The sequence below is a fragment of the Toxotes jaculatrix genome, chromosome 1 (assembly GCF_017976425.1).
Source record: "Toxotes jaculatrix isolate fToxJac2 chromosome 1, fToxJac2.pri, whole genome shotgun sequence".
Classification (NCBI taxonomy): Eukaryota; Metazoa; Chordata; class Actinopteri; family Toxotidae; genus Toxotes; species Toxotes jaculatrix.
The window spans coordinates 15,001,653-15,024,547 of NC_054394.1; the positions used below are offsets into that span (position 1 = coordinate 15,001,653).

At 38.6% G+C, this 22,895-nt stretch overlaps 1 protein-coding gene across 1 annotated transcript in view; it reads left to right on the plus strand.

Moving 5' to 3' along the window:
• LOC121182366 (CUB and sushi domain-containing protein 1-like) overlaps nucleotides 1-22,895 on the plus strand; it is a 282,979-nt gene that overhangs the window by 213,546 nt on the left and 46,538 nt on the right. The window contains exons 39-50 of the mRNA XM_041038832.1: nucleotides 1,808-1,926; nucleotides 2,360-2,429; nucleotides 4,000-4,116; nucleotides 5,575-5,784; nucleotides 7,879-8,067; nucleotides 8,560-8,737; nucleotides 14,053-14,198; nucleotides 15,196-15,276; nucleotides 17,296-17,409; nucleotides 19,188-19,304; nucleotides 19,679-19,750; nucleotides 21,027-21,173. Coding sequence (XP_040894766.1) covers nucleotides 1,808-1,926; nucleotides 2,360-2,429; nucleotides 4,000-4,116; nucleotides 5,575-5,784; nucleotides 7,879-8,067; nucleotides 8,560-8,737; nucleotides 14,053-14,198; nucleotides 15,196-15,276; nucleotides 17,296-17,409; nucleotides 19,188-19,304; nucleotides 19,679-19,750; nucleotides 21,027-21,173 — 1,560 coding nt within the window. The remainder of the gene's footprint in view (nucleotides 1-1,807; nucleotides 1,927-2,359; nucleotides 2,430-3,999; nucleotides 4,117-5,574; nucleotides 5,785-7,878; nucleotides 8,068-8,559; nucleotides 8,738-14,052; nucleotides 14,199-15,195; nucleotides 15,277-17,295; nucleotides 17,410-19,187; nucleotides 19,305-19,678; nucleotides 19,751-21,026; nucleotides 21,174-22,895) is intronic.

Below are 22,895 nucleotides of genomic sequence, written 5' to 3' on the forward strand. Positions count from 1 at the left end.
ATAGCTAAGAATAGTATGTCATCTTCACGTTTTTGGTTCTTTTACCAGCTACCAGATTTAGCTACATATCGTCAAGATTACCCAGTGTTTAAATATTGAGCTACTAAATATTATCCATGTCGGTTTTGCGGTAATGCTGAGGCTTGTATAAGCAGACAAAAATCATCTGCTGAGGACACGTGAACGATTGTGGTGATGATGTTCTCATCATTTTAAGCTCACTAAGGGGGCCTTTCTTCTGAAGGGCAGAGTGAGACATCTCTCTCCCTTGTCTGTCCTCAAATAAACTGAAAAGGAAGTATAGTAAATCCAGTCAGTTAGACTTAAATGCTGACACTGTCTAGTTGTAGTCTAGTGGCCCTAGTGGGGTGGTTTGTGAGCTGTCAGCATTTTACAGAGCATCACTGCTCTCTCATAACCACGGAAAAGAGGGAGCAGTTTGCTAGCACAGCGAGAGAGAGAGAGAGAGAGAGAGAGAGAGAGAGAGAGAGAGAGAGAGAGAGAGAGAGAGAGAGAGAGAGAGAGAGAGATGGTCAGCCAAATGGAATAGTTTCATTGATCAGTTGTCATGACAGCCTGCTGATGCTCTGCCTAGTAATACACAGTGCGTGTATATGTGTGTCTCCAAGTTTCAGTCCCATGCAGTTTTTTCACCTGTTCTCCATCTAAAAAGTCCTCCTCATACCCCTCTGCAAGCGCACACTCATGTAACAGTCACTCATGCACACAAAATGTCATACACTGGGGTGGGCCACCTGGATGAGTCGGCGTGGGTGTGTGCGCGTGTGGGTGTGAGCTCAGTGGGATCACATCGTTTTGCTTGTAGGAAGGTAGATAATGAACCAACAAGACACACACACACACCCACACACCCAAACATTCAATCCTCTCCCTCTCTCTCTCTCTCTCTCCCCCCCTTCTTTCACTCTCTACCCCTCTTCCACCCCTGTGTTGCCATGGTAACCGCTCTAGGGCAGTCTCCTGCGGAATTTTCCAAGTGAAACACACGAGCATACACAAACACACACACTCACACATGAACACACAGATACACCCCTACTGATGCTATTTGATAAAGGGCTGACTGCTGTCAAACTTATTAAGGATGTGTTTAACCTTTATTGTTTTGGGAATACATAACCAAAGTCATTATGTTACTTTCACATATTTTTAAGCACATTTCAGAGGCTCCTGTCACTGCTGATGATGTGCACACTTTTTTTTGTACTACCTATCAACTCATAAATGAGCTCTTGTGTATAAGAAAAAAGACATTGGGAGCATTTGTGAATTAACCTGCCACATTAGTTATCATCTAAATACTTTCTCTTATGTGTTGAAAAACTTTTTCTCTAATTTACTTAGAGACTTTATTTTCCTATGGGAAACAATTGTTAAGTGCAGAAATTGGGTTAACTGCTGTGTTTTGCTATGATTGTGCTTTGTAAATGGTGTGTTCGAGTCAAGAGAAAGATCATATACTACTGAAGAAGGAGGATGGAAAAGACAGTGGCAAAGTTTTACTTGACAGATTATAATGTAGAATAAAATGACTTAGATAGGTTAGATAGATTTTTTTTTAATAAATGTCAAGACAGCCATTGGGGTTTAGTGGTGTAGAAATTAAAGAAGTGAAGATCAGGTCACATTTACTGTATTTTCCTGCCCATATCATTATTATATCATGTGGTCTTGACAGACAATTTGAGCCAGAGGCTAAGCAAAGTTTACAGAGAAAACTTTTGATAAAACAAAAGTAAATAGTGGTAGTTATATAGTTCATTTGTTTTGTTTTGTTTGTTTGCAGCTGTTGGTCTCACCACCTGTCCAGAGCCAATGATCCCAGCCAATGGCATTAAAACTGGAGACAGATATATGGTCAATGAGGTGGTGGCATTCACCTGTGAGCCTGGGTACACATTACAGGTACTGGACACGTAAAGCGACTGATGAACAAACATATTAATTCATTTAACACACTGTTTGTACATAGTAAACTACTGGTTTTCACATATTATGGCTGGTATTAATTGACCAGAAAACGATATTCAAAGACCACCAGATTTCATAAAACTTGTGTACAGACACAAAGTTCTGTCTGTAACAGTTAGTAAGCATGAAATAAAATGAAATAGCAGGTTTTTTTTTTTTTTACTTGAATGACTTAAATGTTCCACAGAACTATTGTTATGCTCTGAGATGAAATAGATTGCACATTCCTCTTCACATTCCTCTTCACTTTCTTTCTTTCTTTCTTTCTTTAATATTATCATTAAAAAGAAAAACATCTTTATTCTTGAAAATGTACCAAAATTCCCATCTTCTTCACCAACCTAACCAACTGTATTGTCACTTTCAGGGCCACTCTCACATTTCCTGCATGCCTGGTACTGTGCGTCGATGGAACTACCCACCTCCTCTATGCATAGGTAACACACACACTCACACCAGGACACTGAACAGCTGGCTAAACTGTATAATGAATGATCGATCCAGTGGAGGAAAAAGAATTTGCCCTGCAGGTGTGAAGTTGGCATTGAAAACTTAGACCTGCACAACAAAACTACTATTTGATTAATTTTATTTCTTATTTTACAGTTTGAGCGTGATATCAAAATCAGTTAATTCAAGTCATTGATTACATGTCGATGTGTGGAGTTCTTTGGCTGCACTTATATTGTGAAGTATAATATTATTATACAGTATATATATATACTTATTATATAATATTGTAAAATAGCATTATTTTGTTACACGTCAAAACTCAGGTAAAATGGAAATCATCCTATAAATTAGAAACTTTAGATTCAGGTTAATAAAGCACAGTTTCCCCTATATTAAGACACTGACCTTGTCAGCTGCTGAAACAGCACTATGATGGTATATGGCAGCTTAGTTTAAATGACACTGTATGCACTTACAGTAACATGCTAATTTAATAATTAATTACTTTAATTCTAAATCAGAATAATAGATAGAAATGACTGAATGAGAAAATATAGTTCTTAACTATGGCCTGTTTGGTATATTTAATGTTACCAACTTGAAATCAGATTTGTGGAAGTAAGCATCTTCTTCAGTGACATAGGGTCAGTGATCTATAAAATCAATATAGCTGCTGGGTACAAACAGAATTTTGTACATTGTGCTGAGAGCCAAGGGTTCCTAATTTCTGCAATAGTGTTAAGGAAACTTTATTACATTGATATTTGTATTAAGGCCTGAATAGTTCAGTCCTTGGTGAAAACTTGTTTCAAGTCTAGTAAGACAGTTCCAGTTAAACTTGACCCTGATACGTCATGACTAACTGAACTCAACCCTGGCGCAGCCCCCTTCACCATGTGTCAAGTTCAGCGTTTCCTTTTTTAGTCAAAGACAGACATCAACCAAATCATGTACAAATTTGTCAGTGGAAGGGTGTGCCACAAAAGGGTGCTGTAAAATAAGCAAATAAATATCTGTCAGCATTGGTTCTGTGGGATTTACTGAAATTCTGCACACATGATCCAAGACCCCATAAAGTCTAGATTTTTAATTTTCAGATATGGTAGCCATTCTCCAAACTATTGGTTTCATATACTTACTATACTTACTATATACAAATAAGTGAACTTAATGACACTGTTTTTTTGTTTGTTTGTTTGTTTGTTTTGTTTTTTTCCTGTTTTAATGACCCCTAAGCATCTGTTAACGATAATCCAAGGATATCAGACATTACCATCCCAGATATAAGCAGTCAAGTCCATAACCTTAAACATTAGTCCCTTATATTTTTAAATTAAAATAATTTCAATTATATTTATTTATACTATATGCTATACTAAATGTTCCCCAAAGAATTTTCTCAAACCTCTTTCATGTCTCTTTCATTTTTGGCTTTTTCTGCTGGGCCGTAACTTTCTTTCTGTTGAAGCAAAGAACATAAAGTGATGATCTCTATTGTACATTGCTCATGAGTTGCCTGTATTAACAATGTGTTTACTCTGCTTGTGTTGTCAGCTCGTTGTGGCGGGGTGTTGTCTGAGATGAGCAGTGTCATCCTTAGTCCAGGTTTCCCTGGCAACTACCCCGGCAACCTGGACTGCACCTGGCAAATCACCCTGCCAACTGGATATGGTAAGTATTATGGGGTGTAAGAGCATTCCTAAAAAGAATGTGTCACTTTCAGTCCATCTGTTGGTGCGGTCGGGAAACACAGACCTTTTTTTAGCTCAAAATCTGCAGCACATATGGTTTATTGAAAGCTTTACCACATGTTTCTTTGGAGGCTGACACATGGTGTGTGCAGTTTTAATGACTACACTGACTGATGTTTTGAATAGGACACGGTTTGTATCCATTCCTGTGTGTTATTATTGTTAGTTTTTAGGTATGATAGGATTTTTATTTTCAGAATTGATAACAGTACACTCAAATTTTAAAATGTAAACTCTAAAAAGTACCAAATAAAAACACATTAGTAAAAATAAACATTAAAGTGTGAAATAATGTTGACTTAAGGTCTGTATGCTTACATCATGTCACTATGTTGTACTTACACTGTGAAAGCTATGTCAAATGTAAACTTTTTTGTAGTTATTCTCAGATCTATAAAATTTGGGCTGTCTTTGTGTTATATAACTGGCTTTCAATACCATTCAGCCACTTCTGTTGTGTGAGAAGCCGCTCAGGATGGGTGTCGGCGGGTCTACTATCTCCTGGATCTCTGACTATCTATCTGACAGGCCCCAATTTGTTCAGCAGGAGAGCTCCCTGTCTGATGTGGTGGTCAGTAACACAGGAGCACCACAGGGGACTTCCCTGTCTCTCTGTTCACTCTGTACACCTCAGATTTCCAGTATTACTCTGAATCATGCCACCTGCAGAAGTTCTCTGATGACTCAGCGGTGGGGTGTATTAGATATTGGGAGGAGTCAGAGTACAGGAAACTGGTGGCTAACTTTGTGGAGTGAAGCAGCATTGAATTGTCTGTTCCTAAATGTGGACAACAGCGGGGAGATGGTGGTCGACTTTAGGAGGAGCTGAGGAACTGTGACCAAGCCCATTATCGTGATGTATAAGGAGGTAGGAGTTGTGGAGCACTACAAGTACTTGGGTGACCACTGGAACAGACTGGCCTGGAGGACCAACACTGATGCTGTGTACAGGATGGGGATGAACGGATTCTGCTTTCTGAGGAAACTTAGATCTTTCAATGTATGCAGCAAGATGCTGGAGATCGTCTGTGGTGGTAAGTGCCATCTGCTGTGGTGTGGTCTGCTGGAGGAGCAGCATTTGTGCCAGAGATGCCAGCAGGATCAATAAACTCATCCACAACGCCATCCTCCAGGTTCTGACCATCCTTGCACTGATCAGTTTTGCACAGTTTTGACACTCCAGCCTTTCTTAAATTGTGCATTGTATTTCTGATATTTTCTGATGTACATATTTGATGATGTGCTGTCTGTCTTTCTATCTGTATGTTTGTCTATAAAAGTAAAGACTCTGTTGGGTGTAAAAATACTACACTGTAATTCTTATATATTGATATTATGCTTTAAATATGATCTGTCATATGATGTCTTTGTATTGTAGGAGCCCATATTCAGTTCCAAAACTTCTCCTCTGAAGACAACCATGACTTTTTGGAGGTCAGGGCTGGACCGCAGCACAGCTCTGCTCTTATTGGACAGTTTACTGGCTCGCAAATCCCACCCCCTCTACTGAGCACTACCCACCTGACAATCATCCACTTCTACAGTGACCACTCAGAGAACAGGCCAGGATTCAAACTGACCTATCAGGGTGAGTTCACGTGTGATTCTTTTTTCACTAACTAAGATTTGTTTCTATGGCAATGACTGCAGACACTAAATGTCACAAACCCTGAGGTATTACTGCAGGCACTTCCAGTTGAAAGTGGCCCCTCAAGGGACCTGTATTCAAATTGAGCCTACTGTTTAGTTTCTCTATATTTGGGGGAAGGAATACAAGCTGGTTGCTTGAAAATTATTTAGAAAAAAATATTCTCTTCAAATGTTCTGACTAAATTAACATCCAAACCTAGTGGCCAAATTACAAAGCTTTCCTAACTCCAAGAAATGAAGGGTAGGATGAAAAAACGTATTGCTATAAGGTTTTGAGCTTTGATCTGTGCATGAGTCATGCTAAAGACTTAAAAAAAACCTTATGGCTTTTCTCTCATCATTAAAAGAGATGGATTGTTAGTAAGCCCCTGTGAGAGACTGCCATCTTGTCCAGCAGGCTTTACTTGTAGCCCTGAGTGCTACACTTCAAAGACACAAGAGATGTACTGTGGGCCTATACGCCAGCATAACTAGAACAAGGCTTACGAACTTAACATAGAAGCTAACCCACATCCACATGCACACAATCATTTCCCCTCTTTTTTGCCAATTAGCAATGGCCAAGTCCCTGAACACTGTAGTCCTTGTCACTGCTAACTCCCATTGTTGGCACTGTTGTGGAGGCTGACACCAAACACCTTTGGCAAGTGGATACAATACACACATAGGTTCATGATACTAACCTCGATTGTTTTGAATGAACACAGTTGGCAGTGTTCCAACCCAGGTGCATGCTTTCACCCCTGCACCACTCCAAGGTACAAGCTCAGATTCTGTACTCAAGGCCTCTGAGGTTTAGGGTTCAATAAGGCTGATAGTCTGTGCGCATCCATAAAACCTCAGTGGGATAAGTGCTGGATGCCAAAAAATCAGTATGAAACGGAAATGTACCCACACACTGAAGTTTCGACCCAAACGTCGCTAATAAAAGCTTAAGGGAGCTCTGTATCCAGTTTTAGTTTTTGGCAGTCTGACATTACAGTGCCTAAAACTGCACTTCTACACAGAGATTTGAAATGTTGTTCCTGGAGTCTGTTGGAGACACCTCCTTGGTTGCAGTTTCATGGCTGCAAGTACTCCCACTACCACTTGGACAGCGTTTTCTCTACTGCCTCTGGTTATTTCTGTGTCCTATCATATTCCTTCCCCTAGATACTGCTTTCACATGGGACCTCTAAATTTGTCGCCACTTGCTTTTCTATTGCTTCTTCATTTCTACTCTGTCCAGTTATTGTTGTCAATATTTATTTATCAGTTGGGATCTAAAAGTTCCACAGGATCTTAGTCCTGATTTTCTTAAGCATCCATTGTGGCGTCTTCCATCTGGACTTGGGATAGTGTAGCCCACAGTCGGCGGCAAAACAGGTGTTCCTGCACGCATCCCCTGTCTTGATTGTGTTATATGCAGTTCCCTCCTACATCCTGCAACTACTAGCGTGGACTGTATCTGAGGCAGAATCTGCACCTCGTGGCCTGTCGAGTGCAGCAGACCCTGTGTGTATTGACCTGGTGCTGAGTGCTTGTTCTTGTGCTCTGAGGTGCTGTCCTTCTCTCTAGCCTTTTGTAGCAACTGGTATTCTAATGTCAGCTACCACTGCTCTCTGTCAGTGTCACATTTAATGGAGTGCCTTGGCTTGCCATGAGACTCATGCAGAGTGAGACATGCTCTAAATAGACCTGTGATACTGACATTTCCTCAAGCAAGTGTTGTCATGCCATGCATACATGTGCCAGGGAACTGTGTAGGAGGAGATTAGATCTATTGATGTTGCTGCACTTACTTCTGGTAACCTCTGTTGGTCATAGATTTTTTTTTTTTTGCCTCATTTAAGTCCATTAGCTGTAGATGGGGAAAATGGTTTGAATACAAAGAATTGACTTTGTCATTCTTTAGTCACATTGTTAGTCAATTTTGAAAATAACATAAGTGGCTCTTTGGCAAGCTACATACAGTTATTCTCAGATTAATAAATACAATGTAATTGTATATTTGTTCCTCCCAAAATCATTTCTCCACTATCCTTCTCTTTAGCCTATCAACTGCAAAACTGCCAGGACCCCTATCCTTTCCCCAATGGTGACATCATCAACAATGACTACAGTGCTGGCCAATCAGTAACCTTTCAGTGCTACCCTGGTTATGTTTTGATCGGACACCCAGTACTAACATGCCTGCACGGGACCAACCGGAAGTGGAACCACCCATTTCCACGCTGTGAGGGTAAGAACAACCAATGGTTTTTTAATGATATTTTGCAAAATGTTCACGCCTTGTGGTTAGAAGTTTATGCAATAATCTAAATTAAAATGCAATAAAAAATGTTTTGTTATTACAACATTTTTACCTTAACATCCCTCATTTAATCTAGACATTTAGAAATATGATTATCCTGATTACATTTGAATAAACTGAATTTCACCTTTCACCTGTATAACAAGCCAGCACTGTAGGCAAATGTGTAGAAAAAGCAAATATTCCTGTATCACTTGGATCATTTACTGTATACATCAGTACAAAAAACATCATTGCTCTCACTACTATCGCCACTACTACTACTGCTGTTGCCTTTACTTCTGCTACTGCTAATCATGATGTTTGTTACTGTCTACAGTTCAGCAGTTATTCTTGTCTCCTGATCCTTCCAGGTCTAGCACGTTAGAAGAAAGTGACAAATTTGCAAATAGATAATTTTTAAAACTCTGCTTTTTACAGCTCCCTGCGGCTATAATGTCACAGCCGAAAATGGGACCATCTATTCACCTCAGTACCCCAATGAATACCCAAACTCCCAAGATTGTATCTGGCTCATCTCTGTTCCCCACGGACATGGAGTTTATATCAACTTTACTTTATTGCAGACGGAACCTGTCACTGATTACATTGCTGTCTGGTAAGTCTGTATACGCTCACACCTTAATGTCCATGCACACACACACATCCACTCAAATGCATAAGCTTCTTTTCAGTGCTGCCCTTCATTCTGGAAAGGATTGCATCACTGACAGGTAGGTCCTGAATGCACTTGTACCCTGTTTTCCCTCTGCACACTAATAAGAAGATCAACTTTTATTTTTATTCATCTTTGTCTGTCCCTCTCACACCCACATGCAGCCTCTCTCAAACAGACACCCATGGTATTGATTACATTTTTATTCATTATATCTTGTACTTCATGCGAACACGGTCTTGACTGTGCAAAGGTATATATCAATATCTGTCAATTGTTTTGACTCCATCATACAGGGAGATACACACAAACCCATTCAAATATGTGTATGGCGTGGTTGATATACAGCGATCACAGCTCCATAGACCCCTGATGCACGCACACATATATACTCTGTGCTATGCTTACACAGACTCTCCTGCAGTAATAATGGGATTCATTGTGGAGGTAAAATTGTAATACAGGGAGTGTGAGAGTAATGCATTTACAATGGGACCACTGACCAATTCAATCTAACTCAGTACCATGGCCATACGCAGACCTGGAGAGGGCTCTGGAACTCTGGCAGCAATGATGAGATTCAGTGGGGAGTGGGAAATGTAATGAAAGGAGTGGTAGAGCTGGGTTCACAAATCCAACGGGGACTCGGCTGGATCTGACAAGTTTGGGTCAGTCCAAGAGAAATTTCTCACTTAATAGTTTCAGTTTGCTACATGTTTGCCGACAAAACAATATCGAACAGTGAATTTATTAGGAAGAAAATTAAGATCGGTGTTTGGGCCGTGTCACCATTTGGTGCAAGTTTGGTTTAGTAAGTAATATTTGGTGATTGTGTGAGGTCAGCCTTTAATGTTCAGGCTCAAGAGTCAAGCTCTAGGGAGCGAGCAGTTGAAATGCAGGCAGTGGGAAAGTAATACATTCACAGTCGGTGACTACTCGCTTTCAATCTCACCAGCTACCAGAGTCCAGGATATAGCTATGGAGAGGCATGGCATTAAAGTTATTTTGCAGTTGCAAATTGATTTCTGTGATTTATGTGTTTTTGGCACATTTCATGGTGAACAAAATTATAAAATCACATTTATAGATTGTTGGGCGCCAAAAGAAATCTGTAATGTGAGATTAGTGCACACAAAATGGACTGTTGTGCCACTCAATGTAGCTATATCTCCAACACATGAATATATTAGGAAGTGACTGGGGGCTGACTCTGAAGAGAGGAGTCCTTTTCACAGACCCAGTGGGATACCATCTACCTTCCAGGGCCTTCGACGGATTTAGAGTGAATAATCCAAAGGTCTATTGCACCAGCATTACAGTCAAGTAAATAGTATAGAACTGATAGCTACAGCAGTACTCTGTGTTTTCAAAGTTTGAATAATCATTAAAGAGACAGTATTTAGATTTAATTTATTTAAGTTATCTAATATGTAAAAAAATATATATTAATGATTTCAATGCTGTAGATTTTACTGGCATTAACATCCACCCTTCAAACATCCCCTTGTAAAATAATTCTTAATATTTGTTATAAAATATTTTGTACTACCCACAGTTATACTGTGGATGTGCATCACAGTGATTTCAGCACAGGTGGTACTTCCATAATTGCCTTCTAGTTGTTGTCAGTCAGATCAAAGGTTAGTGCATCAGTGACTTCTTTTTGACAGAGATGTGCTCGTTGCTCATCTGTGCTTCAACAGATCTTATGCTCTATCTTACATCCTTGTGGTATGAGGCAGTGCTTTTTGGTGAGTCTTTGGGTCCTTTTAACTTGCTCAGACAGAAACAAATGTGCCTTTCATGTGGAAGGTTGGAGCACTGTGAGAGGTACAATGGATTTTTCAGTGAATTAATGGCCTACATCCTATTTAGATGATGAACACAGGCCTTCTGATACTTTTTTTATGATGGCGTTTGTATTTGGAATACCTTAATTATATGCATCAGCAGCGAACTGTTAATAAAACAGAATAACTGACATTATCTAATTGAACTCATAAGAGCATAAGACTGGGGCCACTGCTTTTGTCATGAAGTGGGCTTTTGACTGTTTGGATTTTTGAATTCACTTGGACAGTGAGTGGGAAAACACACACTATCCCCCATGTGAACTGCTGGGTTAATTATAAATTGATTGGGAGCTTTATTTCAGTTTACTGCAATATGAAACTTTTAATAGTTAACTTTAAGAGTGTGATCCAGAAATTAATCCTACTGCATCTGAATAAACAGACCAAAGCAATTTCAAGTGGAAACCTATGAACCAAGGATTTTTACTGTTACTATATATATAAAAGGTGTTCAGTGTTTACTATAAATACTGAGCAATGAGCACAAGGTGATGTATAGAATAATACTTTAATGGGGCAGTGCTTTAGTTCAGACTGAGCATTGAATTTCTGAAAAGCCATCAGAAACAGCTGACTCTTACAATCACCAGTCACATTCAAACAAGTGAATGAGGTAGTTTTTATGATCTGACGAGCCAAGATTTTCACTCCTCTGATCATTTATTCTACTCTGCTCTTAGTGGTTATGATAATTTCCCTCCTTACCAGCCTCCCTCTGTTCTGGTTTCTCATTAATCAGACTTGCGAAGGATCTCTTTTGCCTTGTGCTTTACTATATCCCGTATATTCCACATCTCATTGATGTGTGTCTACTGGTTTCTGCCTGGTATACCCCTGAGGTTCATGTGACGGCAGCTGCATCCAGATGTCAGGGACAGAAGCCATTACCGTCTCTGTGGTCTGCCACCAGTTGTGTTTGGCTCGTTGCCTAATATCACTGAACCATTTCTAACAGCGGGCGACGGATCTAACACCAGAGCAGCACAGTAGTTTATAAGGCGGTATACTGACTGAAATCACTGACTGAGTGAAAAGCAAAAAATCAAAAGCGGTATCAAATCGAAAGCAGTATTTTTTTTATATATTATTCGACAAAGAAAATATTTTGTGTACCATTAGTGCTTTAATACAATAATGAATCTATCTTTGTGCTGGATTTTTGAAAAAAAAAAAAAAGTCAATGTGGAAGTGATGGACAGTTTATTGGGAAATTCATGGTTTATTTCATTCAGCAAGAAAAAACTGTCATAAAAGCTCAGAAAATTGCAGCACTCAACTGTAATGCAGCCTTTCAGAACAAGAAGAGATAATGTTTAAGATACAAAGCGATATTTTAATAAACACAGTCTTGGAAATATCTGTTCTCATACCACAGTATTGTTGTTCTATCAATGTACTGTAATTTCTAACTCTTTCACATGGTAATTCTGCGTCTCCAACATAAAGACATCAGTTTACTTCTGAAGAGGGTTTTGTGCTGGATCCACTGTTGTCTCCATCATAAGATTCTGAGAGTGTTGTGGCAAAGAGTGCTCTGCTTGTACTGTAAAGTGACTTTATTGGGTAGTGAATGTTGTCAGCCCCTATGAATCTGTTAATATATTCCTCCCAATCCCACCATATTCTCAACTGCGCTGCGCTTGTGTCAATCACCTGTAGTAGACAGAGTAGATAAATAAGTGCTAAATCTTCTTTATTTCCAGAGGTAAAGCTTACTTAAAATGTGAGGGAGAATATCTCATTCCCTCTTCCTAACCATGTTGTTTCAGCGGATGTTGAGATTCACACTGGCAGCTTTTTTGCTCACAAGCTAACAGCTTAAGGCTTGAAGGTAGTGACTTCATTTAATGGCTTTCATTGGAGCACATTCTTACTTCACTGAGGAAAAGGTCACTAAGCAACTCAGTTTTCTCAGTGCTGCTGTGGAAGTTTGGCACTTTCCAGAAATAAATTCAAATTATAAATACAGCCATTCAAATATATATATTCTACATGGTTTTCTGGGCTGAGAAAAATATTGCTATACAGGTTTCTAAATTCTAACTCAGTTTTGATTTAAATGACCCAAATAGCACATTTTGATTCACCAAATGAGCTCTAACACCTTCAGAAAACCTTGAATTATTGAGGAGCCAAGAGATCCTAGGCACTCTTCATGAATTAAAATTTTAGAACTCTTGTTTAATCCAATGGCATGTTCATTAAAAACCTAAAACTGGGCATTTAGGAACTTTAGAAAATGTAACCTTTCAACAACATTCAATATTTAATGAGTGGAGTTAAGCCTTTAATCCATGGGTTTTGTTCAATGAACTTGTTTGAAATAGGTGAAAAAAGCAAAGAAAGGAAAAAAGTAAAATATTTTTGCTACCCTTTCAATGAACAGACATGTGGGTTTACCAGATGACTGTTTTATTTTATTAACAAAGGCTGCTTTGGTTTCTCTTCCACCCTGCAATTAAGTCCAGTCAGTGAAAGCAAATCCACAGCTAGCAATTCATAAAAAGTTCATAGTGATTTCAACCCCTGACCTTCCTTTAGAGCTGCAGATAGAGCTGCATGTACCAACAAATGGTAAATGTTAGTCACCAGTCAACAGTTTGTTCAATTTAATGTGACTTTGAAAATCAAATCACACCTGAATGCAGTCATTTAAGTTTTTCATTGCTATTACAGATTTCCATTATAAGAAATCTACAGAGGCAATTTTGGAGATAATTGAAGATTTATAATAAAATACATTTTGGGGTGAGGTGTCAGTCAGCTTTTACAGGTAAAGCAGTGCGAAAAATCTAGAAGTCAAATAAAAACTGTTGCAAACCCCACTAATGGAGGTTGAACATGGGCAGATACAAAGCAGGATGGATCCTCAAGTTACCGAGGCTCCAAAATATTATGATTCTTGTAAAATAAAATTATACTTCTTGTACTTATTCTTAAATTGTTATTATAATTATATACTTAGTTTAGAATTCTTATATTAAATATATTTAGGTTGTTTTTTAATCTTTGAAGCGTTACCCCATCTACGTTTGTGTTTTTTTTTATTTTGTCCAGCTTATTATTGAACATTGGTATTTTAAAATATCTTCTAGGTTATGTCGACCCCCCCCCCCCCCCCCCCCATTTCACTGCACGTATTGAAAAAAATGTCACCAATGCATCTTTTAATCTTGTTAGTGAAAGCCCTATGCTTGCCATATAAAGAATCTGATTTGCAATGTAAAAGTAAATCAGAGAAAGAGTTCATTGTATATCATATGCATAGTTACCTCATATATTTCTGCTATCTATCATGTTTCTGGAATGCTCAGTCGCCATCCCCCTGCTGCAATAGTGTAGCTTCTTTCAGTTTAAGCATCATCAGTTGTCTTTGTTGTCTCTCTTGTTTTCCCCCTTATTTAGGGACGGCCCAGATACATCCAGCCCTCAGCTGGGAGTCTTCAGTGGCAACACAGCGTTAGAATCAGCCTACAGTACCAGCCCAAAGGTCCTGATCCGCTTTCACTCTGACTTTTCAACTGGAGGGTTCTTCATTCTCAACTTCCATGGTACATACTGATACACGCACTCTCTTTCTCTCTCTCACACACACACACACACACATTCACATGTAGTGTTGGTGCCCTCATACAGTATTTTCATGCGGTCAATGGTCTTTCTACAGTAAAAACGGGAGAGATGCTAGAGCATGGCCACTTCTCTTCTTTCACTCGAGTCCTTTGCTGTCTCTGCTTCTGCACTACTACTCATTATTTCTAAGAGTAAACATGTTCATAACCCTGTGTAGGTCAATCTCATGTGATGTGTTTATCTTAACATGAAACATTTTCTGAGGAACCCCCGGTAGAGTGTGCTCTCCAAGGTGGAGCTTTTATCACTGGGCCCCATGTTTTGTTAAAATCACACATCCCCAGTGACAGAGGATGCCGCTTCACGCCTTGTTACTCTTGGTGTTTTTGGTTTGGGAATTCAATCATGTAGTGTTTCTTTTATCCCACAAGACCACCCTAACAGTGAGATTTGCTCATCAATTTCTCTTCACTTTATACTGAAATAAAAATAGTAATTATTATGATTATTATTCTATTCTGTATTTTTTTTATCTTCCATGGAAACACTTAATATCCAGTCTCCTGCATTTTCAGCTGTCAGACTAGGTTGTGTGCAGGTGAATTATGGTGCCCAGAGACCAGACAGATCCTAGATTCGTAATGTACAGTTAATAATAGCATGTCAGCTCACAAGCACAAGGTCACCATGTAGATTTATTATATGAGAGACATGAGTATGTGCTCTGCATACAGCATTTGCAGCCCCGATTCAAGTTCAGTAAACAGTGGCCAACATTTACAGTATGTGGCACCTGGGACATTCTAAGGCACAAAGTAACCTCATGTCAAAGCCCATGCATAAACACACACACACACGCACACACACACACGCTGGAGTTACAACTACTCAATTACATTAATCCTGTAGGTTTAACTGCATTTTTTTTTCAAATAAAATTTAAAAGTTACCTTACTGTATTGCACCTCTTTCCAGCTTACCGTCTGAAGAAATGCCCTCCTCCCCCTGTCGTGGAGAATGCAGATGTGATCTATGAGGATGAAGACTTCCAGATGGGTAATAATCCCGATTCATAATTATGATTTTTTTATACAGCAAAATATTGGTTGACAATACAGAAAATGAAAGTATTTCCATCAAACAAAATAACGACCCATCACAGACACATCGCATCTGTGTCTGTGACACACTGAAGGAAACAAAAGAGAGACACATGTACACAACAAAATTATGTTACGCCAAATATTTTATCATTCTTATGTTATATTTTTATATATAATCACTGAAGTAAAATTACACAGGACCAGTATCACTCTTGGTTATAAACAATAATGTAACTTCCATTCTGTCAACTTTGGCTCACCACCACTCTGGCAGTCTTTTCTTACTGCATTTGTTCTCAGCCTGTGGTAACCACTGTGGGTAGATAAATCTGCTGGGTCATAAAGAGATAAGAAAATCTCACTTTTTTTTTCTATTTTGTACATTTTCCATGGCTTCAAAAAATCCTCACATTTTAACAACAACAAAAAATGCACATTTTTGGGGGGGAATCATTAGCTTTCTTATTTCATATGAGGAGATCTATGGCTGTTGCATATCTTTGGACCCACTACACAGATAGGATAGGCTTAGCTTAGCATAAGTGAGCGCAAACAGCTGGCTCCATCAATGGGGAAAATGTAAGCTTTCCAATAGTTCTAAAATGGTCCTAATGGTATTTACAGTGGATTATGTACCTTGTTAGTTAGCAAGCTGGGGTCTAATGCATTTAAATGCCACTTCAGTCTTATTCACAAGTGTGCAAAGAAACTTCATTGTGAGTTTTGGGCTTCTGAAATGCTGTGTGCAATCACCGCACCCAACTATTTGTGGTCAGACTGCAGAGTCTTGTTTTCTGATGTGTTGAGCTAGGCTAAACACATCTTGGACCAGGCTCTTTGTACTTAATGTACTGTCCTGAAATGTAACACTAGATATCTTTTCTCAAGCCTTTAAAAAACTTTTGGAGAAGTAATCGCTTGTCAACTTCTCCATTTTCCCTCAGCTCTGTATTATGTGATTTGCTCAGAGCATCTTACTCTTAAGTTTGGTGACCTTTTAGATCAACAGGAGCTGTAATTTTGAAAAAGGCAGACATTTCATAAAACCCCAGTAAAATCAATTTGTCAGTGGTATGCAGAGCCTAGCCGCTTCTGGCAAAGTATATAATCATTTTTCTGCAGAAAACTTACATTTTGAAATGTCAACTTTTTTATGAATTCAGAAAACATAGTTGATTTTTGGAAGATTTGTTGATTTTTAAAAATTTGTTATTTTTTTATTTTTGTTTTTGACCTTTAAAAACACATTAATGGCATATTAGCTTAATTCCAGGGTCAAGATCAGACCTTCATATTGAGAAATATCATCAGATACATAGTTACTAATGGGACACAGGCTATACATCAACACTATACAACAGTGATCCAGAGGGTGATAGTACTACTCCAGGTTTGTGATTTACTGTGTATGGATAAAGTCAAATTATTGCCACTTGCACTGCACCACAGCAGCAAAAGGCCCACACCTGCTCACAGCAAGAGTCAAGCCATTCTCTGTGACAGAGTAATGACCACAGGGAGGTAGTTTGGGGTAATCATACGTACAAATCTCAGAAGCCCTCAGAACATTTAAGACCATGTAGTGTCAATTGTATATCCACAAAACCTGGCAGAATGGAGTACCTCCCAGACAGAAATAGTTTTATTGTCGATCAGTCTAAAAGCCAATTATACAAGCTTTGAACAAGCTCAAGGAAAGGCTGAATGTAATGTTTTTGTTCTGTGCAACAATGGTAAACTCATAGAGGCTCCATGCTGAGAATGAGCATTCTGCATCCCTCCTGGGAGCAAAGTTTGAAACGTATTATATCTCAGCCCCTTTTGAGATTGCAACCTCTGGCTTTTAAAATGGAGCAACAAAACCAACCAACTAATATGTTAACTGTTTTGGAGCACTTTGTTTACAAAATGAACACCTTCTTAAAGAATTCCTTAAGAATTTTTTAAGATTTCTATACTTTCCCTGTGTTAGGTGATACCATAAATTATCGCTGTTTACCTGGATACACACTGGTCGGAAAAGCAGATCTTATGTGCAAACTCAACTCCCATTTGCTCTTTGAATCCCCGCCACCAACATGTCAAGGTAAGGCATCGCTCATTTCAAATCCTGAACCACGTACAATGTCAGTGTGTAAAATCAGATAGAACACCCTGAATTCCTGCCAGCTTTTTGGTTGATGCTTCGTCAGAGTGGAATCTGTATTCTATCTATATTATTTGAAATGTTTTCCTCACAGTGCAATAAATATATCCTCACACCTAAGGTTAGCAAAATTGTACTTTAAGAATCCTTTATTTATAGTTGGAGCATTTCTCTAATGTTGAACAGTCTGTGTTCCACAGCATGACTTTTGTAAAAGCCTTTTCTGTTCAAATGAATTTATTCTGTGTGTACTCTTGTTTTACATTTGTTTGTAGAACTGAAATTTATGTACTGTATGTGTAAACATTGCCGATGAAATAGTAACTTGAACATGCTGTGGTATTCTCACATGTAAAATCTCCAAAATCTGCAATCCTGCTCTTTCCATAATGCAGCTTGAGGTGCTTTTTTGTTATCATCCCTGCCTAGTAAACACCCACGTCTTTTCAGGCCCCCTTTTTTGTTTGACAGAATTCTCTTTGCAACCACAGGAGATATCATACAGCTGTTTAAACTAACTGAGTGGTGCTCCATGTAATAGTAAGCTGATACTGATATGTAAAATTAGAAATAATAGTAGCGTCTGCTCCTGAAACATGACTTATTTTCTAACCTAATGATAATTGAATGTTCATAATAATATCCATCCTACTATTTGCTTCACTAGTCTGAAGCAAATATTTGAAGAATTAGAGGGAAATTTCTAATCAGAAGTGACATATTGCTCCAACAAATACAGCCTTAAAATTTGCATGCGCAAGGAAAGATGTGTTATTGCTATGTGATTATTGCTCTTTCCACCAACACATAAAAAGCAGCTGTATATAATCAGCTCAGCGTCATTCTCAGTGGGATGTCATGTGTCATTTTGGGAAATGTAGGAAACCACTAACTGAAAAACAATTAGACTTTAGAAGCCTCTTGTTTTATGACAATTTAAACAGTGGAGAGGCATAAAATTATTTTATCCTGTTGATACTGACACAGTCTTAAATTGGCAAACATTCTTAGCCTTGTGGGTTGTGCGCATATGACTTTTGATTTGCACTAAAGCGACCCTAAGACTTAAGCATGCGTTTTAGCAGCATTAATAGATCAACTTTGGGAAGTAGTGGTTCCTGGTATTACTATGACATAAATGAACACTGATTTGAATTGCTCTTTTCAGAAAATTATTTTTTTCCTACGACAGCTGAATGTTGAAAAGATGCTAAGCTTTTACCATCATGCGAAATGAACAGTGTCCTTTCCATTACAAAGTAAGTGAAAAAAGAAGCAAGCAGTCTTATAAGTGGACATGCAACCAAAGTGCTCCCTCAGACAACTTAGAGTACAGCTCATTTTCTGTGAAATCCCAACCGAACAGAAAGACAGGGAGAGGGTTCCAGTGTCTCACTTGAATGAAGTTTTCAATGCAAAGAACCGGAATATGTGGCTTTCAGATTCCACACATTCTGACTGAGCCCCAGCATGGCCCCTACACATCTGCTGCCCTTGTTCTCAGGTTAAATCAAAGCTGAATTCCGTTAGGTGGAAGGGCTCTTTTTGCAGCTGGTGACGGGATACTGATAAGGGCAGTGGGCAGGTGAACATAAATGATGGATGGGAAGGATGCAAATCAATAAAGAGAAATTGTTAGAAATTAAAAATGAAAGAAACCTGTAAGTTTTCACTGTGTTGATCAATCTGATGAGCTTTTTTTGCTGTCACCCCTGCAGCCCAGTGCCCAGCCAATGAAGAGCGGGCTTCGTCATCGGGAGTCATACTAAGCCCTGGGTTTCCTAGCAACTACCCTAACAGCCAGACATGCTCCTGGCTGTTACGTATGCTTCCAGGTACAATGTTTGTCAAGGGGAGGCATAACGTGTGCGTTTCGACTGCGGTTTGTATGTGTAAAGTTTGTGTGAGTGACTGTATGCCGTACAGTGTGACAGACTGCCTGTGCATAGTATAGACTGTATGTAAAGTGAATTTATGTGTGTGTCTGTGTATAGGAGTGTGAGTATATGTAAAATACTGAAAGTGAAGTATCCAAGGCTGTGTGCGCATATGTATGCACATCTGCACTTACATGCATAAAACATATACATAATGGTTTGTGCATAGTGTATGGGCTTACATTTGTGTAGGCATGTGCGTGTGTGATACATATTACATTATATATTGCAGATTTTTGGATGTGATTCTAAATTAACTTCTCGTTTCCTAGGTTATACCATCAATATCTATGTAGAGATGTTCCACAGTGAGAAACAGTTTGATGAACTGGAGATTTTTGATGGTATGCAAAGCTTTCTCTCTTTGTTTTTGCTGCACCTAGATGCAGTCACACACACGCATACACACAGATATTCATATGCAGCTTTAATTCATGTCTGCTTAGGAAAAGTAGCACAGCAGTTAATAAGATGCACAACACTTCATTCTCATTTGTGGTGTCGGGAATTTGACCCCCCAGGAGATCCAAGAAGGTTGTGTAACAGTAAAATCTGAACGTGTGCAGAACAGACTGTGTGTTCATGTTCTTTATTTATTTCTATATTTTTTGCAGTATATATTAAGAACTTTCTAGAACTTTACAAAACTATTTTGGGTAGTGACCGCTAACGATGTTTTGTCATAATAAGAATATCAGTTCTTTAAATCATAATGCTTGTTCACAGTGGACATTTCTTAGTTTGTAAAATAACCATCATAACAAGCCAACAAAACACAAATTAGACTTTACTAGCTTTTGAAATATGAGATTTGTATTGGAATCCACAAGCAGGGTGAGCAAATATACAACTAATATGTGTATCCTGCTCAGCTCTCTATTTGTATTTATCTTCCCTGGCCCTAAACAGACTCCAGCTGCCTTTGATGTTGCCGACAGCAGTGGCATCATTGTTGAGTAGGCAGCTGTGACTGGAGATGTTTCTGATTTGCTGTTCCCTTCATTTTGTTGACGGGAACAAAATGTCAATAGGTGTCAACATTACAGTTGATTCAGTGAGTAAATGTTTTCGTAGACTGTTTGGGGAAAACTTTTAAATAAATGGTACAGTGCTATATGTAAAAACCCTGTTTTAAAGTTCATAGATGATTGGTGAGTCTTCGAAAACAAGGCCAGTGTTACTTAGGGCTGTATGCTCTGCTTGGCTCAAGTCACAGACTTGTGTGCGCAGGTGGACGGGTTGTGGTCTGTAATCATGAGACTGAGATAAACCATATGCTCCAATCAGAATACATCTACAACAAGTAATTTTGGGGTACTTAGCAACTTAATGGTGCTGTCACCATCATGTGCTACATGTCACAGAAACAATAAAACTCATTCTGACTGTGACATATTGTTCAACTCCATTTTAGGTTAGGCTGATATTCATCTGGGAGATTGTAAGGTTATTGGAAATTATTAATTTACTGATACACACATGTGAAAGAAGTAATGTTTGTCTAGTTTTATCCCAATATACATATAGGCCACTAATCAAAATGACATATCATATACAAGAACTCAAAGATTTACAGTACACTGTGCACACAACACTTCTGTTACTCATTTGTTTCTCTAGGATCCTCAGGACAAAGCCCTTTGCTTGTCGCTCTAAGTGGTAACCACTCGTCTCAGCTGAACTTCACATCTAAAACAAATCAGCTGTATCTACGATGGTCGACCGACCATGCAACCAACAAGAGGGGTTTCAAGATACGATATTCAGGTACATCATTGTTTTTTTTTTCCTGTTTATAATCAGCCAGTGACTATTTTAACATTAGGAGAGTAATATCAGTAAAATGAAATACCAGTTATCTCCTTACCCGTCTAAAAGCTATAGTGTTTTAGGGAATGAGTGTCCTACCATGTCAAAAAAAGCTGTCATTTGTACACATCCTGTTATATTGAAAAAAAATTTGTATCTGCTAGCATAAATAACCAATATGAATGCCTTTCTTCTCATGAAAATGAATTGATGTTTCAAGGGTGTAGGTATATGAGCCATTACCAGTTAGAAAATACTTCTAATTGGAAACAATCTTTTTTAATGCATCAGGCTAATTAGGAGCGAACGGGAATTAATAAGAGCAATTTGTTAATTTGACAATTTATTTCAGATTGAGTGTATTATCTCTGCAGGTTTTTGCCAACACTGTGGCGTTCTAACCATTAGCTTTGTTAGATTCAGGCCATGAGGTTTGTCACCTGCCCCTTAATCATGGATTTTAACTTGTGAAGAATTTGTTGAAGATGACCACCAATCTCAGTCATAGAGAATACAATTTGCAGTGACACTGATCCTGTTTGGGCTTGAGAGGGGTGAGTCACAAGGTCAGTCTCCTGGCTTCCTATGCTGAAAAAAATGTGTCATATATTTTAGTTGTGGATTATATCAGCACAATGGCCTGAAGTAATAGTATTGTCTTTTCCCCATGGTGTTGTATTGCCCTGACAACGGCAGCCATACAGATATTTTTCACTTCCTATATCCTATTCATGCTCTGGTGTGCTTTATAATGAAACACACCTCACACAGAATGCAGTATATATTGTATATGTATGTGTATCACTTTCTTATAACATGGATTTATAACTTAATAGTTATGTTTCTTCACTTCTCCACTTCTCTGAAGGGCTATTTGAGATTTAAGGTTTACTTAGCTTTGGGGTTAAGATCACAAATAAGGTTAGCATGAGGGGAAAGGAATGTGTCATGTTTATGATGGTCCTCATAAGTGTAGCACAAGTTTGCATTTGTGTGTATGTAGGTCTGTGTTGCCTACAGTTTGGGCTGTAACAATCGCTGCTGCATTTTTCTTATCAGTCTTTTCATTCGCCATGCTCGCTTAAGCTGTGAAATGACCTTGGTGCCATTTTTCTTAATTGTATCACATTTATTTATCCACTGACCTTTCTAAAAGCAGCAATAGTCTCATTGCTTATGTAGACGCTTCATGGTGATTCACTTTGAAATTACACTCCTCTGTCTGTTCCTTTGCTTTTGCTGCCTCAGTGTGTGTTGTGTGGCGAATTGGTCAGGCTGTAAATAAGTATGGGTAGGTAGGTATCAACAGTGGTAGTAGTATCAATAATATGTATGTCAACATATTTTTATAGCATGTATGAAGAATAAAGCTATTCTATTTTTTTTCATAAACAGATAGTGTGTATCTCTGGGATTTTGTTATCTGTAGCTGTTTGCAACAAAATAAATATGGAGTCAGTCAGGATAATTACAATAGAGGACATGTAGCTGACTCTTAACTATCATAGTATGCATTTTATAGTAGATTATATAAGTGCCATGAAAAGGTGATTGTTTGAACTGGATTGTTTGTAAGACTAGTGGAACTAGACATACAAGGATTGGTTGTACAACTGAGCAGGCCATTGAGCAGGTTGTTCACCCGGGTCAAGCTGCTTAGTATTTCTGTCTTTGGGATGA